This window comes from Heliangelus exortis, chromosome 3 (assembly GCF_036169615.1).
Source record: "Heliangelus exortis chromosome 3, bHelExo1.hap1, whole genome shotgun sequence".
NCBI classification, from domain to species: domain Eukaryota; kingdom Metazoa; phylum Chordata; class Aves; order Apodiformes; family Trochilidae; genus Heliangelus; species Heliangelus exortis.
In genome coordinates, this window is record NC_092424.1 from 33685363 (window position 1) to 33701002 (window position 15640).

A 15640-nucleotide genomic window follows, 5' to 3' on the forward strand; every position below is an offset into this window, starting at 1 on the left:
GTACAGAGTTAAAAAGAGACGCTACCTCTCTGAAAGCACTGCTGCATGGAGTACTTGTACCACTGATGCAATGGGGCAGAGGGAAGGTAACCCAATAAATACTGCACCCCCAGTACTGTTTAGCAATGGCTTTTGGGTCACCCAAGCTTAATGCTGTGACTTCCAGCTCCCTCTTCTGAAGCTTATGATGGACTATGGTTACAACAAAATATTAATTGAAGCATCACCAGCAAGGAAAGCTACTTAGCTGCTAAGCACCAATGCACTAAAATGTACAAACAAGGGGGAGAGAGAGAACAGGAACAAGACAAACACATGCTGTAGTACACAGTCAGAGTCTCTATGAAGTCACAGATAACAGACTCATTGTCATTCTTCTAATACTTGGACAATGCAACAGTGATCAACCTTGACCCAAAAACCTGGGGTTGGGTACCCATGCAAACTGCAGTGCTCTGCTCTATCAGCAGAGTCAACCCACTGCTGACAAATCAGAAGCCCCCAGAGAATTACTGTCCCCCACAGCCTGTAAGACACAGCAATGTAGGCCAGAACATACTGCAAGGAAGACAAGTCAAAATCATCAGGCAGTCTGACTTCCTTACCGGTCTGACAATAGCTACATCAGATGCAAAGAAAACTCAAACGAGCAAATACATTGCATTCATTTACCATATTTGTATTAAATCCTTCAGTAACATATCCATGGCGGCAAGACAGGAGCCATCCGTATACAGGCAGCTACAGTCCAGTTTCCCAAAGCAACAACTGATCAGGACAGCAGCAATTCCTGGGAATTCGCTGCCAAAGAAGATGAGACCAGACAGTTCAGGTCAGATAAGAGCAATAAGAGCTCTTGATTCTCCGTATGTACTGCTACTTAAACATGACCTTCTGTTCTGTTTGAGACCTTCAAACTGCAAGAAAAGCCTTAATTTCCTAAAAAGCATATCAAATGTAGTATCTTCTGCACCAGAACTGCCAATTTATCTTAAGTATCACAAAGTAGAACTACATGGTCAACCAGGACATAAAATTGAAATTTCTAAAAATATTTACTTCAATAGTTTACATTCCAGAATATTTCCAAGTACCTTCAGGTGAGAAGGTCACTGGTCCTTTAATCAGACAGACAGACACCAGCATTCACACAGTTTACTTTCTTCATCTGTTAGTGCCCTTCGTAGACATTTTTGTAAGTCAAATCTTCCAGTGTACAAGCACCTCCAGACAGCTTTTCAGTTTCACTGAGCTTCGAGGAAGTGCAAATACAAACACAAGGTACAGATCACCATAACATTCAAGACTGAACAGTAGGAATGACAGCTGGTACTGGTAACTCTTCAGTCTGCCTGGTGCCATGTGAGAACAAAGTCCTGCAGGACAGCCACTGACCAGCTACTGCAGAACATTTGATTTACAAGGGCCTGTTAACAGTCTGCCTCCTGCTTTTCACCATAGCAACATCTGACCTGCTTCAGCTACCCCAATATTAACAGAAACAGCTGGGTTATCACAAAATATTTCTTAGTTAGAAATGCACAGTTTATTTCAATGCGCCAATAAAAAAAGCCCAGTATTTCCAGATCACAGAACATTAACACAACAGAAAAGTTTTGCAGTCTACTTGTAAGACTTTAAAGGATCCAGATTCATGCCAATTTTTAGTCAATAGAAACAGCCTTCTAGGACTGAGCCCTTGCATTTATAAAGACACCACAAAATCCCTTATAATAATGTAAACAAAATAAATTTTCTTCTTTTAACTTTTTAAATTCAAATCCATTCTTTCAGGACTTGCACTCCTTCAAGGGCTTCCTGATGGTGAATGACTGAAAGGGAAAGAAAAAGATTAAAAGCAACTTCTATAGCAAAACCAACAGAAACTTTGTGCACTACCCCCTCTAGGTTTCCTCTGTGCAGGAGCCCTCTTCCTCCCACCTATAATGCCCCTCCCCACACTGTCTTCATAGACAGTTCATGAACAATAAGTGCTATATTTTACACCTTTATAAGCAACAACTGCTTTAAGCTTGAGAAGAGCAGGCAGAGTAAGAGACATCAGCAGGCAGGCAAGACACCAAGCCTGCTCAGAAGACACCTTGGAGCCTGCACTTCCACCTGTGCAGAGGAATTCTTACTCTGCCATAACCTACACAGCTCCAGTTTAGGGCTAACCATGAGGCACAATCTCAAGAATATGTAAACTACAGCATTTACTTCTCTGGTTACACAGAACTTGCCTCTTCACAGTGCACAGCAAAACTTGGAAGCTGTGCAACTGAGTGAGAGCCAGCTGTGAGAAGCCACCAGCAGGAATTCAACCCTACCACATACCGAGGTTTGCTCCATACCTCACATTACTTGCTTCTTTCCCCAGTTCTACATTACTCAGGAACTCTGGGATAGTTTATTCTTATTTGCCCCCATTTCTGCTGTCCTTTAAAACTGCAGTTAAGGAGGTACTTTAGAGTTACTGCCACGACTTTTTGACTACCAGCAGTGACCATAAAACTTCCATCTTTCCATAACAGGATTATATAATAATTCATAATTCACAAATTAAACAGGTATTCAAGCTTTTATCCTTTCACAAATTAATTTCTGTAGCAACCACTGCAGATATCAGTTCTACGTAACTGTACAGCACACTCCAATTTTAGATATTCCTACCTTCTCTTTGGAGATGGTGATCTGGACTTTGAACGACTGTTAAAAAAAAAAACAAACACAAACCAAAACAATCAATGCAATAAACTTCTATCCACTCAGTAACCACTTCTGACCATTTAAAAACCAGTAAGAAGCTTGATGTTGCTAAATATGTTAATATCCACCACCCTAAATGCTGCTGATAGCAAGTATATCAAATTACTTTAAGCAAGAAGCTGCAGTTGAAAAGGAAAAGTGCTGAAAGTTGAAGCCCTTGGGAAAAGAGCAACACTGCTTCAAAACCACGATAAAATGATCACAGGAATCTTGCAAAGCAGGATCAGTGAATCAAGTAGATGACAGTAAGGAAGACTGAGAACTGTAGCTGAGAACAAAGATAGGGAAATACACGCCCCAAATCCTGTCACAATGGCTTTTTGTCACAATTACAGGTTAAGCAAAAGCCTATGTCCACAATCCTTCTGGAAGATTTTCCTACTTTTCCACAAAAGCTATAAAAAAAATACATTAAAATAATTTATGAAAAATATTTTCAAGTCAGCTATTAAAAAAAATCAAACAAATGAAAATTAACAAGCAAACCCAAACTAAAACACACAAAAAAACTTCTTCCACATGCAACTGAAATACTGGCCCAAGCAGAGATTTCTGAATGATGACAAAAAAAAAGAAACCCAGAAAACTGAGTGCTAGTTGTATTTATACGCTCACCTTTTAGCAGGTAAGCCAGATTTAGATCTACCATGGGACCCAGACCTATAACAGGAGAAAAATAAAGCTCAGCAAAGCAGCCAGTGGCATGCACATACAATGAAAGTTAGCTAAACCAGCAACAGCAAATTCATAGAACACAGCGTGACAAACCAGAGACAAAGGCTCTGGTGCTGCAGACTTCTCTTGTGGCATTTCAGGAAAATACTTCAGCTCCTATATTCCAGACTCCACGTACAAGAAGACAAGAGCATAAGCACAAGAAGCTCCCCAGCAAAGCTTCAGCTACCACTTCCCCAACACTTGTACCAGACTCCTAAACTTTCTCTATCCATCTGCAAGTAATCTTTCTGTAAAGCAAAGAATAGTTTCAAGTGCCATCTTAGAAAATACTGTAACAGCACATTAAAAGCCTGCACTCAACTACAAGGAAAGGTGATGGTGCTAAAACCTGATGCATTCTTCAGATCAAGCTCCCAGTGCAATTTTTGTTCAAGCATAATATAGCTTTTCCATCAGTTATCCCAATGAAATCAGTGTTTCAGTTTTCTCTTTGGTATCTGGCTACTAATGTGTAAACTATTCCCAGTTTATTAAAATTTACTCAAACAGTGAGACTTTCCTCCCTTATTTATCATGTTACTTTACCAACTAAACTATTTGCTGTTACTTAATGTGTCATCCTAGAATGTCAGAATTCAGGCACATGGTAATACTTAACATCAGCAAGTCCAGTGTTCAATACAGTAAGTTGCTTAAGAGATGACCAAAAAAGTACAAAAATTTTATTTCTCCTCAGAACTGTCTGTTAAGGGGTTATCAAGATTCACCTTTACCTGGCTCATTAACTTCCAAACATATTATGTGGATATTGTTGGCATAAGTTAAAGAGTTACATGGCACTGGTTTGAAAACTTCCTGGTAACTATGCTAAGCCATTGTCACCTACGACAGGTGATGATGATAAGTAGTTTTGTTGCTCTATCACAGTTACACAGGATAGAGTTGATCACAACTATACTAGAACTTGTATTTTGTAGCAAAAGCATTTGGTAAAAAATGGAAAAAGGAAGCACACAAGAGCACCATATTAGAACTGCTGGCAAATCCTCCTTCCAAGAGGCACAATAACAAAGCAGGACTGCAGATCAAAAGCTCCATAGGCAGCACTGGTAACATATTCGTGTTTTGCTGTATTAGCAGAAGACCAGCACTGGCTAACACAAAAAAAATTCTCACAACACTTCTATAATTCCAGTCCTGAACTACCATGTCACCACTGCATCTGAAGACCTATGCTAAGTCAATATTCCTCAGAAATTTCAGTAGTAGTATCTAGTCTTTCATGCAGGAACACGAGTGTCCAAGAACTAGAAGTCACCAAGCAACGTCATCAGTATCCAGACTCTTCCACTCTAGTGGCATGCAATTTGAGCCTGGCTAGTCATGTCCTGCATTACAGGCCTGTACAAATAATACCTCAGTTCAGCCCTACCAATAATCATCATTGTCCCCTTAAAGGCTCGAGGTTCAAGTCCTTAAGTAGCAGGCGGCCCCTAAACTCCTGTTTATTAGAACTCCTGTTCTAATAAAAAAAAAGAAAAGATTACTTCTTCCTATTTATTAAAGCTCTCATCTCCATCACACTTTTATCCTACCTTTCACTCTTCTTCCAGATAAGACTTATACCAAAGGATAAAGGAAAATAACAAGAGCATTCACTTCATAACTGTTCTCCTGAGCTTCCATTTCAGCAGGGAAAACATCCAGACCCATAAAACCAGGGCCACATGCCAGAGAAGTCCTTCAAAACACTACCCAGGGCTTTAGGACTCAGAGTCCTACTCTTTTAGCTCTCCAAACCTCAAAGTCAGGTGTCCTACACCACGAAATGTAGTTCTTAGCACTACGGCAATTTAACTTGATCTCAGAACAGAAGCTGACAAAGCTGAAAAGCTGTAAGCAAGGAGTTCAGTCAGCAGGTGGTGCAACCATCTTAGCGCTTCCGCCCCTCCCCCGGCATCTGGGATTTACAAAAGAACTTGAAGAAAAACCTAAGCAGCATTCTGCAAGACACAAGCTCAAGCAGTCTCCACATGCAGAGGCATGAATTAGTTTTCAAAACTTCTCTCCACAGGTCTTAAATCATGTAGATGCCTTTTTTGCAATGTAGGCATAGACTACACACAGTAGTCACAGACCAAATTCATGTGTATTACAAGAAGCTGACAGCTACTTTACACTGCCAAAAGGCAAAAATTTTAGCTTATAGCCTGAATACTGCTATTCTGCACAACCTCCTAATCTCTTCCAATCACACAGAAAAAAATTGTTTTTTGGAAAAAAACCAAACCAAAACAGACACAAACAAAATCTCTGAAACTATTGTTGGTTTGAAATAAAACAACTATCTTACCTGCTTCGAGGCCATACAACAGACCGGGACCTTGAACGTGATCTGGACCTAGATCTGGGGAAAAGCAGTGAAAGTTGAACTACTATTAAGGGATTCATACAGCTGAGATAGTGTTCTTTGACCGTTATGATACTGACCTCAGAGAATTTCATAGCAACTACTGGATTTACAGAAACATCTTTTCTTAATAGAAAGCTCCAGTAGATTTGGCCAACACTACCACCCACATAAGAAACCCCACTGTCCTGGTCAAATAAGCATAACTACTTCTGGGATTCTTGAAAAGTAGGAAGCCATAACAAGACTATAACTTCACACTTTATATATGGCTTCCTCCCTTACCAAGGCTATAACTGTTAGAGTTGCAGTTCCAAAATTATACTCCAAAGTTTTTAGCTTCTAAGAGCATTCATGAAGGTATCTGCAAATACATGAACTGCACAATATAAACTTAATGTTAACTGCAACAGTTATATTGCCTACAACAATGTTGTGGACTTAATAAAAAAAAACACACACCTTGACCTCCTTAAAGAACCAGACCGAGATCTGCGGGGTGAAAATGATCTATATCTACGAGGAGACATTGACCTGGACCTGCGGTAGGAAGCTGACCTTGACCTATGAAACAAAGGAGGAAGATATTACTAGAAGTTATTTTCACAAGAGTCAAAGAAAGTGGCAAACAGAGGGAGAAAGAAGAAAAAGAACACAAAAAACAAAAGCCAGAACCCCTACCTCCTACCACGACTCCGACTGCGTGACCGAGAGTACCTCCTCCCTCGGGACCTTGAACGAGATCTAGACCGGGACCTGGTTTTAGGTTAGAGAAAACAAGTATTAGGAAACAGATGCAGCACTCAGTGCATGTGAGGCCCTGCTGAAGTCAAAACTCATTTCAGAAAACTAAAAACAAACCAGAAAAAAAAAGAAAAAAAAAAAACCAAACAAAAAAAAAGCAACAAAAAAAACCAAACCGAAACAACAAAATCACACCGATAGCATCTGTCAATTGGAAAAATCTCTGGGCCTACTTGTCTTGAGCATTTTACTACCTAGAAAAATGTTAAAAGCTGAATTACATTGCAGAATTACATTAGAATAGAAAACACTTGTAATGCGTATTTAAAATAAACCTTGCAAGTTTGCAGGTCGACCCTCTTTGGCCCAAGGTCTAGCAGATCTAGACGATCTAGAAGTATCTATAGCCGATCGCTGCATCTAGGTGTTCTCTTCAATCTAACGACGATCAAACTGACAGCCCAATGAGCCAGGGTGAGGCTTGATTGACGCAAGAAGATTTTTCTAGGTGGGAATGTGGTCAATCTGGTGTTCCTCTTTCTAAACCGGAGGGGGGCCCCAATTGAAAGCCAAATTTACTGTTACGGCGATCACCGTCTCAAATTTTCTGCCCTTAAAGAATAAGGTGAAGCTACGTGTAGATGGCTCGAGGGGATCTGGCCTCTTATGCTGATCACCTCAAGGTCTAGGAGGATCTTAAGTGTCGGATTTGCAAGGCGCCTCAGCATGAAATCTTAAGGCTCGTGACATTCTGAATCAAGGCGACTGACTCAAACGAAGAAACCTGAAAGGTTTTGACCAGGTTGATTATTAAGATATTAACATTTTATATGTATTAGCAGAAAAAAAAATTGTGAAATACACCTGTTGACTTACAACATTAGAATTAAACTGGTGTAATAGTCTGTTGTTTGCTAACAAGAGCTACACAAAAGTGAACTGGTGAAGCAACACAGCCACTCTGGTCCCACACGTACCTGCTCCTTCTTCGGCGACTATAGCGGTGACAATCATAAGCATAGTGGCCTTTCTCACCACACTCATAGCATCTGTCATTAGGGTCAAAGGGGCGTCGCGCAGGAGGCCTGTCGTAACGGGAGCGGCGGGGCATCCCTGTTGAAACTTCCACTCTGACCCTGGAGCCACATATTATCCTGCAAGATATCATACATATTAATCACTTGAATACTCTTCTGTGCTCCTTTACACAAAGAACAGTTAGCAATAATTGTAAAGTAGGAGGAGCTCAGAAACTGCTGCCAGCGCAGTCAAGGAGGATTCAGGTGTGGACGTACTTCCCATCGAGGCCGAGGACAGCATCTTCAGCATCCCTCGGGTCTTCGAATTCCACAAAAGCAAACCCCGGCGGGTTCCTGGCGATCCACACGGTTCTCAGGGGTCCGTAGTAGCTGAAGGCTCTCTCCAGCTCGCCTTTGCCCGCGCCCGTGCCCAGGTTCCCCACGTACACCTTGGTCTCTGCCGGGAGGGACATGGTCTCAGGGCCAGCGCCCAGCCCCGCACAGCGGCCCCCGCGCGCAGGCGCTGCGCGAGACACGAGGCAGCGCGCGCGGCGAAACCGCCCCTCCCTCGTCCCCCCGCAAGCGCCGCCATCTTTAACACCGCCTCCATTTTAGAGAGCTCCCGCCGGTGCGGCGCTCCCGCTCCCCCTCCCTCCGAGCCCCCTCACAGTCTTTGCCGGACCCACGGCTACGGCCTCATCAGCCTCAAAAGCTCCCATAACGGCGCCTAGCCCCCAGCGCCGCCCGTCTCGACGCCATCTTCTCTTAGAACCGTCCGCCTGAAGCAACGGCCACCTTCTCCCATCCTCAGCGCAGCACGACCACCCCTACCCCCAGGCAACCGCCGCTCGTTCCAGAGTGCCCCCAGCTCCTCATTCCCCCTACCGTAACGTCCATAGCGCGACATCTCCCCGACTTCAGGCCGAGCCTCCCGCACAACCCTTAGAGATATATATACACATATGAGAAAGCGCGGCTGCTGCGACTGCGCACCGCGCCCCGACCGCCGCACGGAGGGCCGGGCTCTGGTAGCTAAGCAACGCGGGGCGGTGAAACCTCGCTCCTCGGAAGTCTCGCGAGAACAGCGTCGAGGAGGGTGCGCCCGGGGCCGCTGCGATGGCGCGGGTGGGAGGAGCGCCCGCCCCTTCCGCGGGTGCCCGGGGATGTGCGTCTTTCCCGCGTGGTTTCCGACAGGGAGGCTTTTCAGTCTTGCTGTAGCGGCCTTGTGCGTGTGGTGGCTGTCAGTGAGACTGCTCATGGGCACGGACAATCCCTGCTCACGCCATGCCAGAGCTCCCGCTGTATCGGGCCTGGGCGTGAGGAGGGCACAGTGGTGCTAGGAGGGAGCAGAGGAGGTGGTGTAGTCGCAATCCTTCATGCCAGACCAATAACTCGGCTTCTGGTCCTTCTGAGACCGGGGTCAAGCTGGCAGACCAGCCTCCCAAACTCCTTAGCCCAGCAAGGAAGTAGGAGGTCTCCTTTGAAAGAGACATTTACAAGCTGTTCTTAAAACATCTTGAGGGCTGCTTGACCCGACGCTAGCTCTTAGAAATACATCTCAAGTAGACTGGAGTCCAGGCACAGGTCGATCCCTTCATCCACACAGGCAGCTGAAGCATTCATGTGTTGGCAGCTACCAGACTTTTTTAGGGAGGTACACACAGGATCATAGGGGCAGTAGAGGCTTTTTAAGAAAAATCAGCATGAACCTGACAAATCCAAAGTAATTTTAAATAAATCCTAGCAACAACAATGAGGGCCTTTTATTAAGAACAGTTAAGACTTTTCAAATGCATGTGAGGATATATTGCTGCTGCCTCTTAAAAAGACAACAAATCCATACACTAAGAGATAAATGAGGGCTCTAAAGGCTCCTGACTGGAATAATCATCTCAGTAATCACATAACAATTCTTACATTGTTGCATGTTGCCATAAAATAGAAACAAAGCATTGAGAACCAGAAACTTTCTGAACTAAAAGAAATTCTAAGGAAAAAAAGTTCTTTCCAGTCACTGCTGCTTTAAAATAACAAATATAGACAGCAAATGTTTTTAAAACCTGATATTTGCCTTCTAAATCTATAATAATTTTACAAACTTGGACCCACATTACAATTCATGTTCTAAAACAGGAGTTCATCTGGTTTGGGAAATCCAAGTCACAGCTCTCTTTCTGAAAAAATAAATTCTGATAAGCAGTTCAAATAAACATGCCTACATCAGTAGATAATTAATTAATTCTAAAGGCAGAGGAAAAATAAATTTAAATCAGAACAGGAATTCTAAAATTTAAATTTATCACTTACCACCTTTCACAATATCGTGACAAAAAAATAATTATTAAACTGATATATAAGCTTGATATTGACACAGTAAACAAAAGTGTCAGTTTAATACAACAACCTTATCCAGTGTCTTACTTTTTATAAAAAAGAGTACATGGAAAATACTTTGTGCTTTTAGTCTACACTGCTTGTTTCATCCCTTTATCGACATACAAAAATCATATAAAAGTACTTAAACAGAGTATTTTTGTAAATAGTGAATACTGGTATGCAGAACAGTTCATAAAATCAGGTGGGTAGACCCATTCCTACAGAAAATGCTTTAAATAGCAGACATCACTGTTGTTTTTCAAGATAACCCTGTATCAACCCTTGAACCCGTGACAGAATAATCTCATTGGAGCTGCTGCACTCTTCTGGGCTGTATGGTGGGTCAATAGTTAATACCCCCGCCACACACAGTGTTTTTCCTGATTCACCCTGCTCTGTTACAGGGATGTGGTTTGTTTCTAGCCAAGTCTTTAAGCAGTTCTTCCTCTCTTCAAGTTCCTCGGGGCTGTAGGCTTTGCTTTCCTCAGGTGCAAATATGGAAGAAAGACGTTGCTTCATTTCATCATCCCCTTCTTTTAGTATTTCGACCTTCTGGATAGCAGGGCCCAGGACAACTGATATGGACACTTTTTCATTCTCCAAGTATGTTGCAAGGATGATACTGCCAAGGAAAGAAGGATATATGAGCCACGATGCTTAACTCAAAACTGAGAAACACAGGCCAAGCCTCCTGAAGATGAATGCTCACTGGCATCATAGTTACACAGGTATTAATTCTCAGGCTGAGAGAGTTAAGGTTGTTCAGACTGGAGAGAAGGCTCTGGGGAGACCTTACAGCAGCCTTTCACCAGAAGGCCAATGGCATCTTGGCTTGTATCAGGAATAGCTTGTCCAGCAGGAGTAGGGATGCAATTCTCTCCTTGTATTCAGTGCTGGTGAGGCCTCACCTCGAGTACTTTGTGTCCAGTTCTGTGCTCCCCACTTCAAGAAAGCTATTGAGGTGCTGAATAGGTCCTGAGGAAAGCAACAAGGCTGTGAAAGGACTAGGGGGAAAGTCCTGTGAGGAGAGGCTGAGGGTGCTGGGGTTGTTTAGCCTGGAGGAGACTCAGGGTGGGCCTTATCACTCTCTACAATTACCTGAAGAGAGGTTGTAGTCAGGTAGGCAACCAGCGACAGGATGAGAGGGCATGGACTGAAGCTGCACTAGGGATGGATATGAGAAAGCACTTCCTCACAGAGAGGGTGATCAGGTATTGGACTGGACTGCCCAGGGAAGTGGTGGACTCACCATCCCTGGAGGTGTTTAAGGAAAGGCTGGATGTGGCACTTAGTGCCATGGTCTCACCAGTGTGGTAGTGTTAGGTCATAAGCTGGACTTGATGATCTCAGAGGTCTTTTCCAACCTCAATAATTCTGTGAAGGGACCTACAGGAAAACTGGAGAGGGAGTTTTTACAAGCACATGGAGTGATAGGACAAGGTGTAATGGCTTTAACCTTGAAGAGGATAGATTTAGGTTAGACATTAGGAAGAAATTCTTCACTGGTGGTGAGACAGCAGCACAGGCTGCCCAGGGAAGTTGTGGATGTCTCATCCCTGGAACTGTTCAAGGCCACATTAGATGGGACTTTGAGCAACCTAACATAGCCACAAGTGTCCCTGCCCATGGCCAGATGGTTGGAACTAAATGATCTTTAAGATCTCTTCCAACCAAAACCATTCTATGATTCTGTGATATGTTTGGGCAGTATCAAGCACCAGCATTTTTCTTGAAAAGCATGCTGCTATATCCTTAAAATACTGAAAGTATGGGGCTTTGTGAGTAACTTCTGACCTTGAGTTTGAAATAATTCTAGATTGTATCAGGCAGAACATTACTTTAAAAAGAGAATATGTACATTAAAATCAGGCCTGTGAATCTAAGTATTTCGTGTGCAGCTTTCCCAGCCTTGCTAAAGAACCTTAAGTCTTCCTACAGCCAAAAACAATGACATCTTGACGCATTCTGCACTTTGAATGCTGAAGGCAATGAAGGCAGCTAACAATATCTGAACCTTTTAATATTATTGATAATTCCTAAATTTATTTATTTTTTGAAAGGGTGTTGCTAGTTTCTTAACTGAAAACTACAACTTGAGTTGTACACAACCAGAACACATCACTGCAATTTCAGGCTCATGTTGTAAAAGTCTGGTCTTTTCCCAATTGCACTTACATCCCAGAAGTCATAAAATAAAGCTTGTTATATTTCTAGGATCTCATCCCCATGTATCAATTAAGAGTATCAGAAATAATTTTCTTTGTCCTGTGGGAAGATTCCAGAATTTGATGCCACCACTTTGCTAATCTACTGTTGCTACCATTAGTGGAAGTAATGACTTTCTGAGAAATATGCAATGCAATATACCTTGATTTGAGCTTCAGCCATCACCAGAATCACTCACAGCTGTGGCCACCTTTTCTACCAAAATGATAAGCAGCTCCATGAGAAGATGAAAATTTCAGATTTACTCCAGAGTTGAAGCAATAACCAAATATTCTGAAACATATCAGAAGCTGGATGTTGTAGTTTCTAGCCTCTATCTGTGCTCATATGATACAAGCTCACAATCAAAAAGGTACAAAAAAGCTCCAGCAGCAAGGAGCCAAATTTGTGCTTATTCCATGGTGAGTTTTGTCTTTCAAACCCTGTTTTCACATTAGTCAGAATAGCTATTAAAGACCTGTGGTACCACTTTCTGTCCAACACCCTTTGCTGATCTTCCCTGCTTTTTCTCCAAAGCAGCCACTACACCATCATGGGTGCCAGTCTGGAGAAGAAAACAGGGCATTGATGTGAGAACTCTGGACAAAGGATAAGGATGTTAACACCTAAAGCATTAAAAACGTTCCTGCATTCCTGTTCTCTTTGTAAAGCAAGGCTTGGTATATTGCTGAAATTAGCCCTAAACACATGAGTATCATTTAAAGTACTGAACTCAGGTCCACAATAAAGTGAGCAGGAATCCCAATATTATCTATACCCCAAACTTCTCCTTTGAGAATTAAGTGCATTCCTTCGATATTAAAGTGCATTTAGGTGAACTGGCCTTGCCAACTACAATATGAAAGCAGTATTAGGCCCTGCCAATTAAAAAAATGGACACATACCTGCAGATTTTGCTCCAAATAAGTTTGCTTCAGTCTTGGGATTTTTTTCTCTTCCTAAAAAAATTTGCTAACAAGCTTTCCAGAAACAAAAGCTTTGGTACTCACCTGGCAGAAATTGGATCCACTGTTAAAACCCATCCTTCATACTCATGTTTCTCAACTGCAACAACCTTCACCATTTTGTTCACATACGTTTTCCATTCTAAAGGGCTTTTGCTCTGCCAGTCATTCATATTTCCTACATTCAGAACCTAGAAAACAGCCAGAGCAATTTGCAGAAGCAATGAGTCCTCTTGCTTTGTTCTACATGTCAGAACTGAGTTTGCCTCCAGCTAGATCCTCTATGTCTAAAGCACAATTTTTTTTTAATATTCCACCCTGTTCACTTGTTTTTGAAGGTTCTGAATGAAGCCTCGAAAGTCACTGTTTAGCTAATGTAACTTTGCTGATGCACATTCCACTTATTGCCCTGTCCTCTTACAAAACCTCCAAGATTCCTGTTCCTTGAGGGAAAAAGTTTCCCACCTTTCCTCTGTGCACATCCTTTGTCTCCAAGCCTTCCCACAGCCCGCGGATGAGCGCTACCCCCCCGCATGCCGCCTCTCTCCTCATGCCCTACAGCAGGGCAAGCAGCCAGCGCTGTTCTGCCCTGTTCCTCCGCATCAACCGCACTAGCAGCAAAGGACAGCAAAGCCACCGCAGTGCTGAGACCATTCGCCTCCATCCCTCTACTCCCCGGCGAAAGGACAAAGTGTCGGAGGAAGCTCTCCAGGCTCCCTGGTCCTGCCGTCCGTCTCCAAGCCCGCCTGCTCTCCGCTGCAGCAGCCGACGGCGGGACGGGCACGGCAGGCAGCGAGCTGGAGCCGGCCGGGAGAGCTGCCCGCCCCGACACCACCCCCCGTCCTAACCGCGCTACGGAACGCGGGCAAAAGAGGGGAGCACCCCGGGTCTCCCCGGCCCTACACCCGCATCCCTGCTCACCCTCTCGGTGGCTGCCGGCCCCTCGGTTCCTCGCCGTGCCCGGACCGCCGGCAGCCGGGCCCCGGTCCGGCCCCTGTGCTCCCCGCCTGGACCTCCGCTTCCTGCTGCAACCCAACTGCCTTCCCCGGCGCAGCTTAGAGGTTTTTTTTAAGTTCGGTTTGTTTGTTTTTGAAATTTAAGGCTTCTGAGGCAGGGAAATACTCAGATCTGGAGTTATTTTATAAATATGCGTGTGCGTATAAATTATATACAGGTTTATGCACGAGGCCAGCTTACAAAACAAGGAGGTGGGGGCGTGTAGCACTTAAATCCAGCCGGGGTTCTGCCTTCTGCCTCGCTTAAATGATGTTGGTTTTGCCGACGCTGCTGGTAGCGCTGCGAGATGTCAACTGTAGGACTCAAAATAACGGCTCAGGTCTCGTCAAGCAACCTGTGTGCAAACATACGTGTAAATGCACGCCGCGTGTACCTTCTACACACGCTATTTTTCCTCCCTCGTTTTGTACCGTCTTGACAACCTTTCCTGCGCAGCTGTAAAGATGAGAAACTTCATTTCCTCCCCCCTCCGGAAGCTCGTCTGTTTTAACACTACTAATGAAAAGCTTCCTATGGATACAAGCTGCCACCGTTCCAGTAATTTAAGTGAAAGCAAGCATGTGATAATTCTGTGAGCGTAACAAAAAAAAAAGTAATGTATAAAATGAGACTGTCTCGTTTTGCAGGCTTAGAAAGATAATTTTTTTTTTTAAATGAAGTTTAAATTCCACGGTGCTGTAGGAATTATCTACAAATGGCGTATACTTTATTCAGCTACTGTTCTCTTTCAGCTATAGTGCCTGAAGACAGGCACTAAAAAATCTAATTATTTTATTAATCGTAACAGCAAGCGACACAGTGGGAAGTCTTAGCTTCGCTGTGTCAGAAAAGCAGTGGAAAGATTAAATGTTCTTTGGCTTTATATATTTATATGCATAACACGTTTCAGATGTTTACAGTCTGTATAGCTTCCTAACGAGACCCCATCTAGATCACAGACTGGAGAACGTTTTGTTCAAAGTCCCCTTTGACCGAGATACTCCAAATATCTTAATTCCTGCTAGTCTCAGTCCCTACTTTCTTCCCCCATTGCTGCCAGCACAGTTGGTTCTTCTGAACCACGAAGTCACTAAGTATTTTTTCACTCTGTCATCTAAGCCATATCTTGCACATACAGGTCACTTTCATGGGCAGTTACTACACCTCACCTAGCGTAAATGTAACCTTAATCACTATCGTGAAGAGTTGCACCTCTCCGAATACAAGTAACCGTACTAGCAGAAGCTCTTGGGGGCAGATCAAGTCGAAAACACGCAATTCAAGATAAAAAACACCGCCTTTCTGGAGCCAACAGCTCTTCTGCTGCTGCTGCACCACTTCCCCGGGGAAACGCTGCTCCTCACGCACTGCTGCCCTTCCCCCCAGAGGCGGCTTCCCGCCACGGTCCGATTCAGCCCCACCGCTGCCGGAAGCTCTCCCCAGCAGCCCGGCAGTTACTGAGCCACCCCCGAGGCCGC

The 15640-nt window shown here is 43.7% G+C and overlaps 2 protein-coding genes across 3 annotated transcripts; both read right to left on the reverse strand.

The window, feature by feature from the left end:
• Window positions 1-1523: 1523 nt before the first annotated feature.
• LOC139794446 (serine/arginine-rich splicing factor 7-like) lies at window positions 1524-8657 on the reverse strand. 2 transcript variants are annotated; one of them, XM_071740029.1, is made up of 9 exons: window positions 8506-8657; window positions 7897-8077; window positions 7579-7755; window positions 6539-6613; window positions 6320-6421; window positions 5801-5854; window positions 3385-3429; window positions 2674-2709; window positions 1524-1832 (listed from the first exon to the last, which is right to left on the reverse strand). In XM_071740029.1, the coding sequence occupies exons 1-9, from the start codon at window positions 8525-8527 to the stop codon at window positions 1808-1810; spliced, it is 717 nt and encodes a 238-aa protein (XP_071596130.1). In that variant the 5' UTR covers window positions 8528-8657; the 3' UTR covers window positions 1524-1807. The 2 variants fall into 2 exon arrangements, with proteins under 2 accessions (XP_071596130.1, XP_071596131.1); XM_071740030.1 differs by lacking the exon at window positions 3385-3429.
• A 687-nt stretch (window positions 8658-9344) lies between these two features.
• GEMIN6 (gem nuclear organelle associated protein 6) lies at window positions 9345-14208 on the reverse strand. The gene is made up of 3 exons (XM_071740031.1): window positions 14088-14208; window positions 13212-13357; window positions 9345-10618 (listed from the first exon to the last, which is right to left on the reverse strand). The coding sequence occupies exons 2-3, from the start codon at window positions 13337-13339 to the stop codon at window positions 10243-10245; spliced, it is 504 nt and encodes a 167-aa protein (XP_071596132.1). The 5' UTR covers window positions 13340-13357; window positions 14088-14208; the 3' UTR covers window positions 9345-10242.
• Window positions 14209-15640: the final 1432 nt, after the last annotated feature.

Bases quoted from the DNA above. Each gene is read 5' to 3' on its own strand.
- LOC139794446 (XM_071740029.1), bottom strand. From the start codon at position 8,527: ATGTCGCGCTATGGACGTTACG. The intron at 6,422-6,538 runs GTAGGGGTTCTG...TTTGTTTCATAG, and splicing joins AGTCGGAGTCGTGGTAGGAG to GTCAAGGTCAGCTTCCTACC. The intron at 1,833-2,673 runs GTAGGAATATCT...TTTCCCTTTCAG, and splicing joins TCACCATCTCCAAAGAGAAG to TCATTCACCATCAGGAAGCC.
- GEMIN6 (XM_071740031.1), bottom strand. From the start codon at position 13,339: ATGAATGACTGGCAGAGCAAAAGCCCTTTAGAATGGAAAACGTATGTG. The intron at 10,619-13,211 runs GTGAGTACCAAA...TTTCCTTGGCAG, and splicing joins GTGGATCCAATTTCTGCCAG to TATCATCCTTGCAACATACT.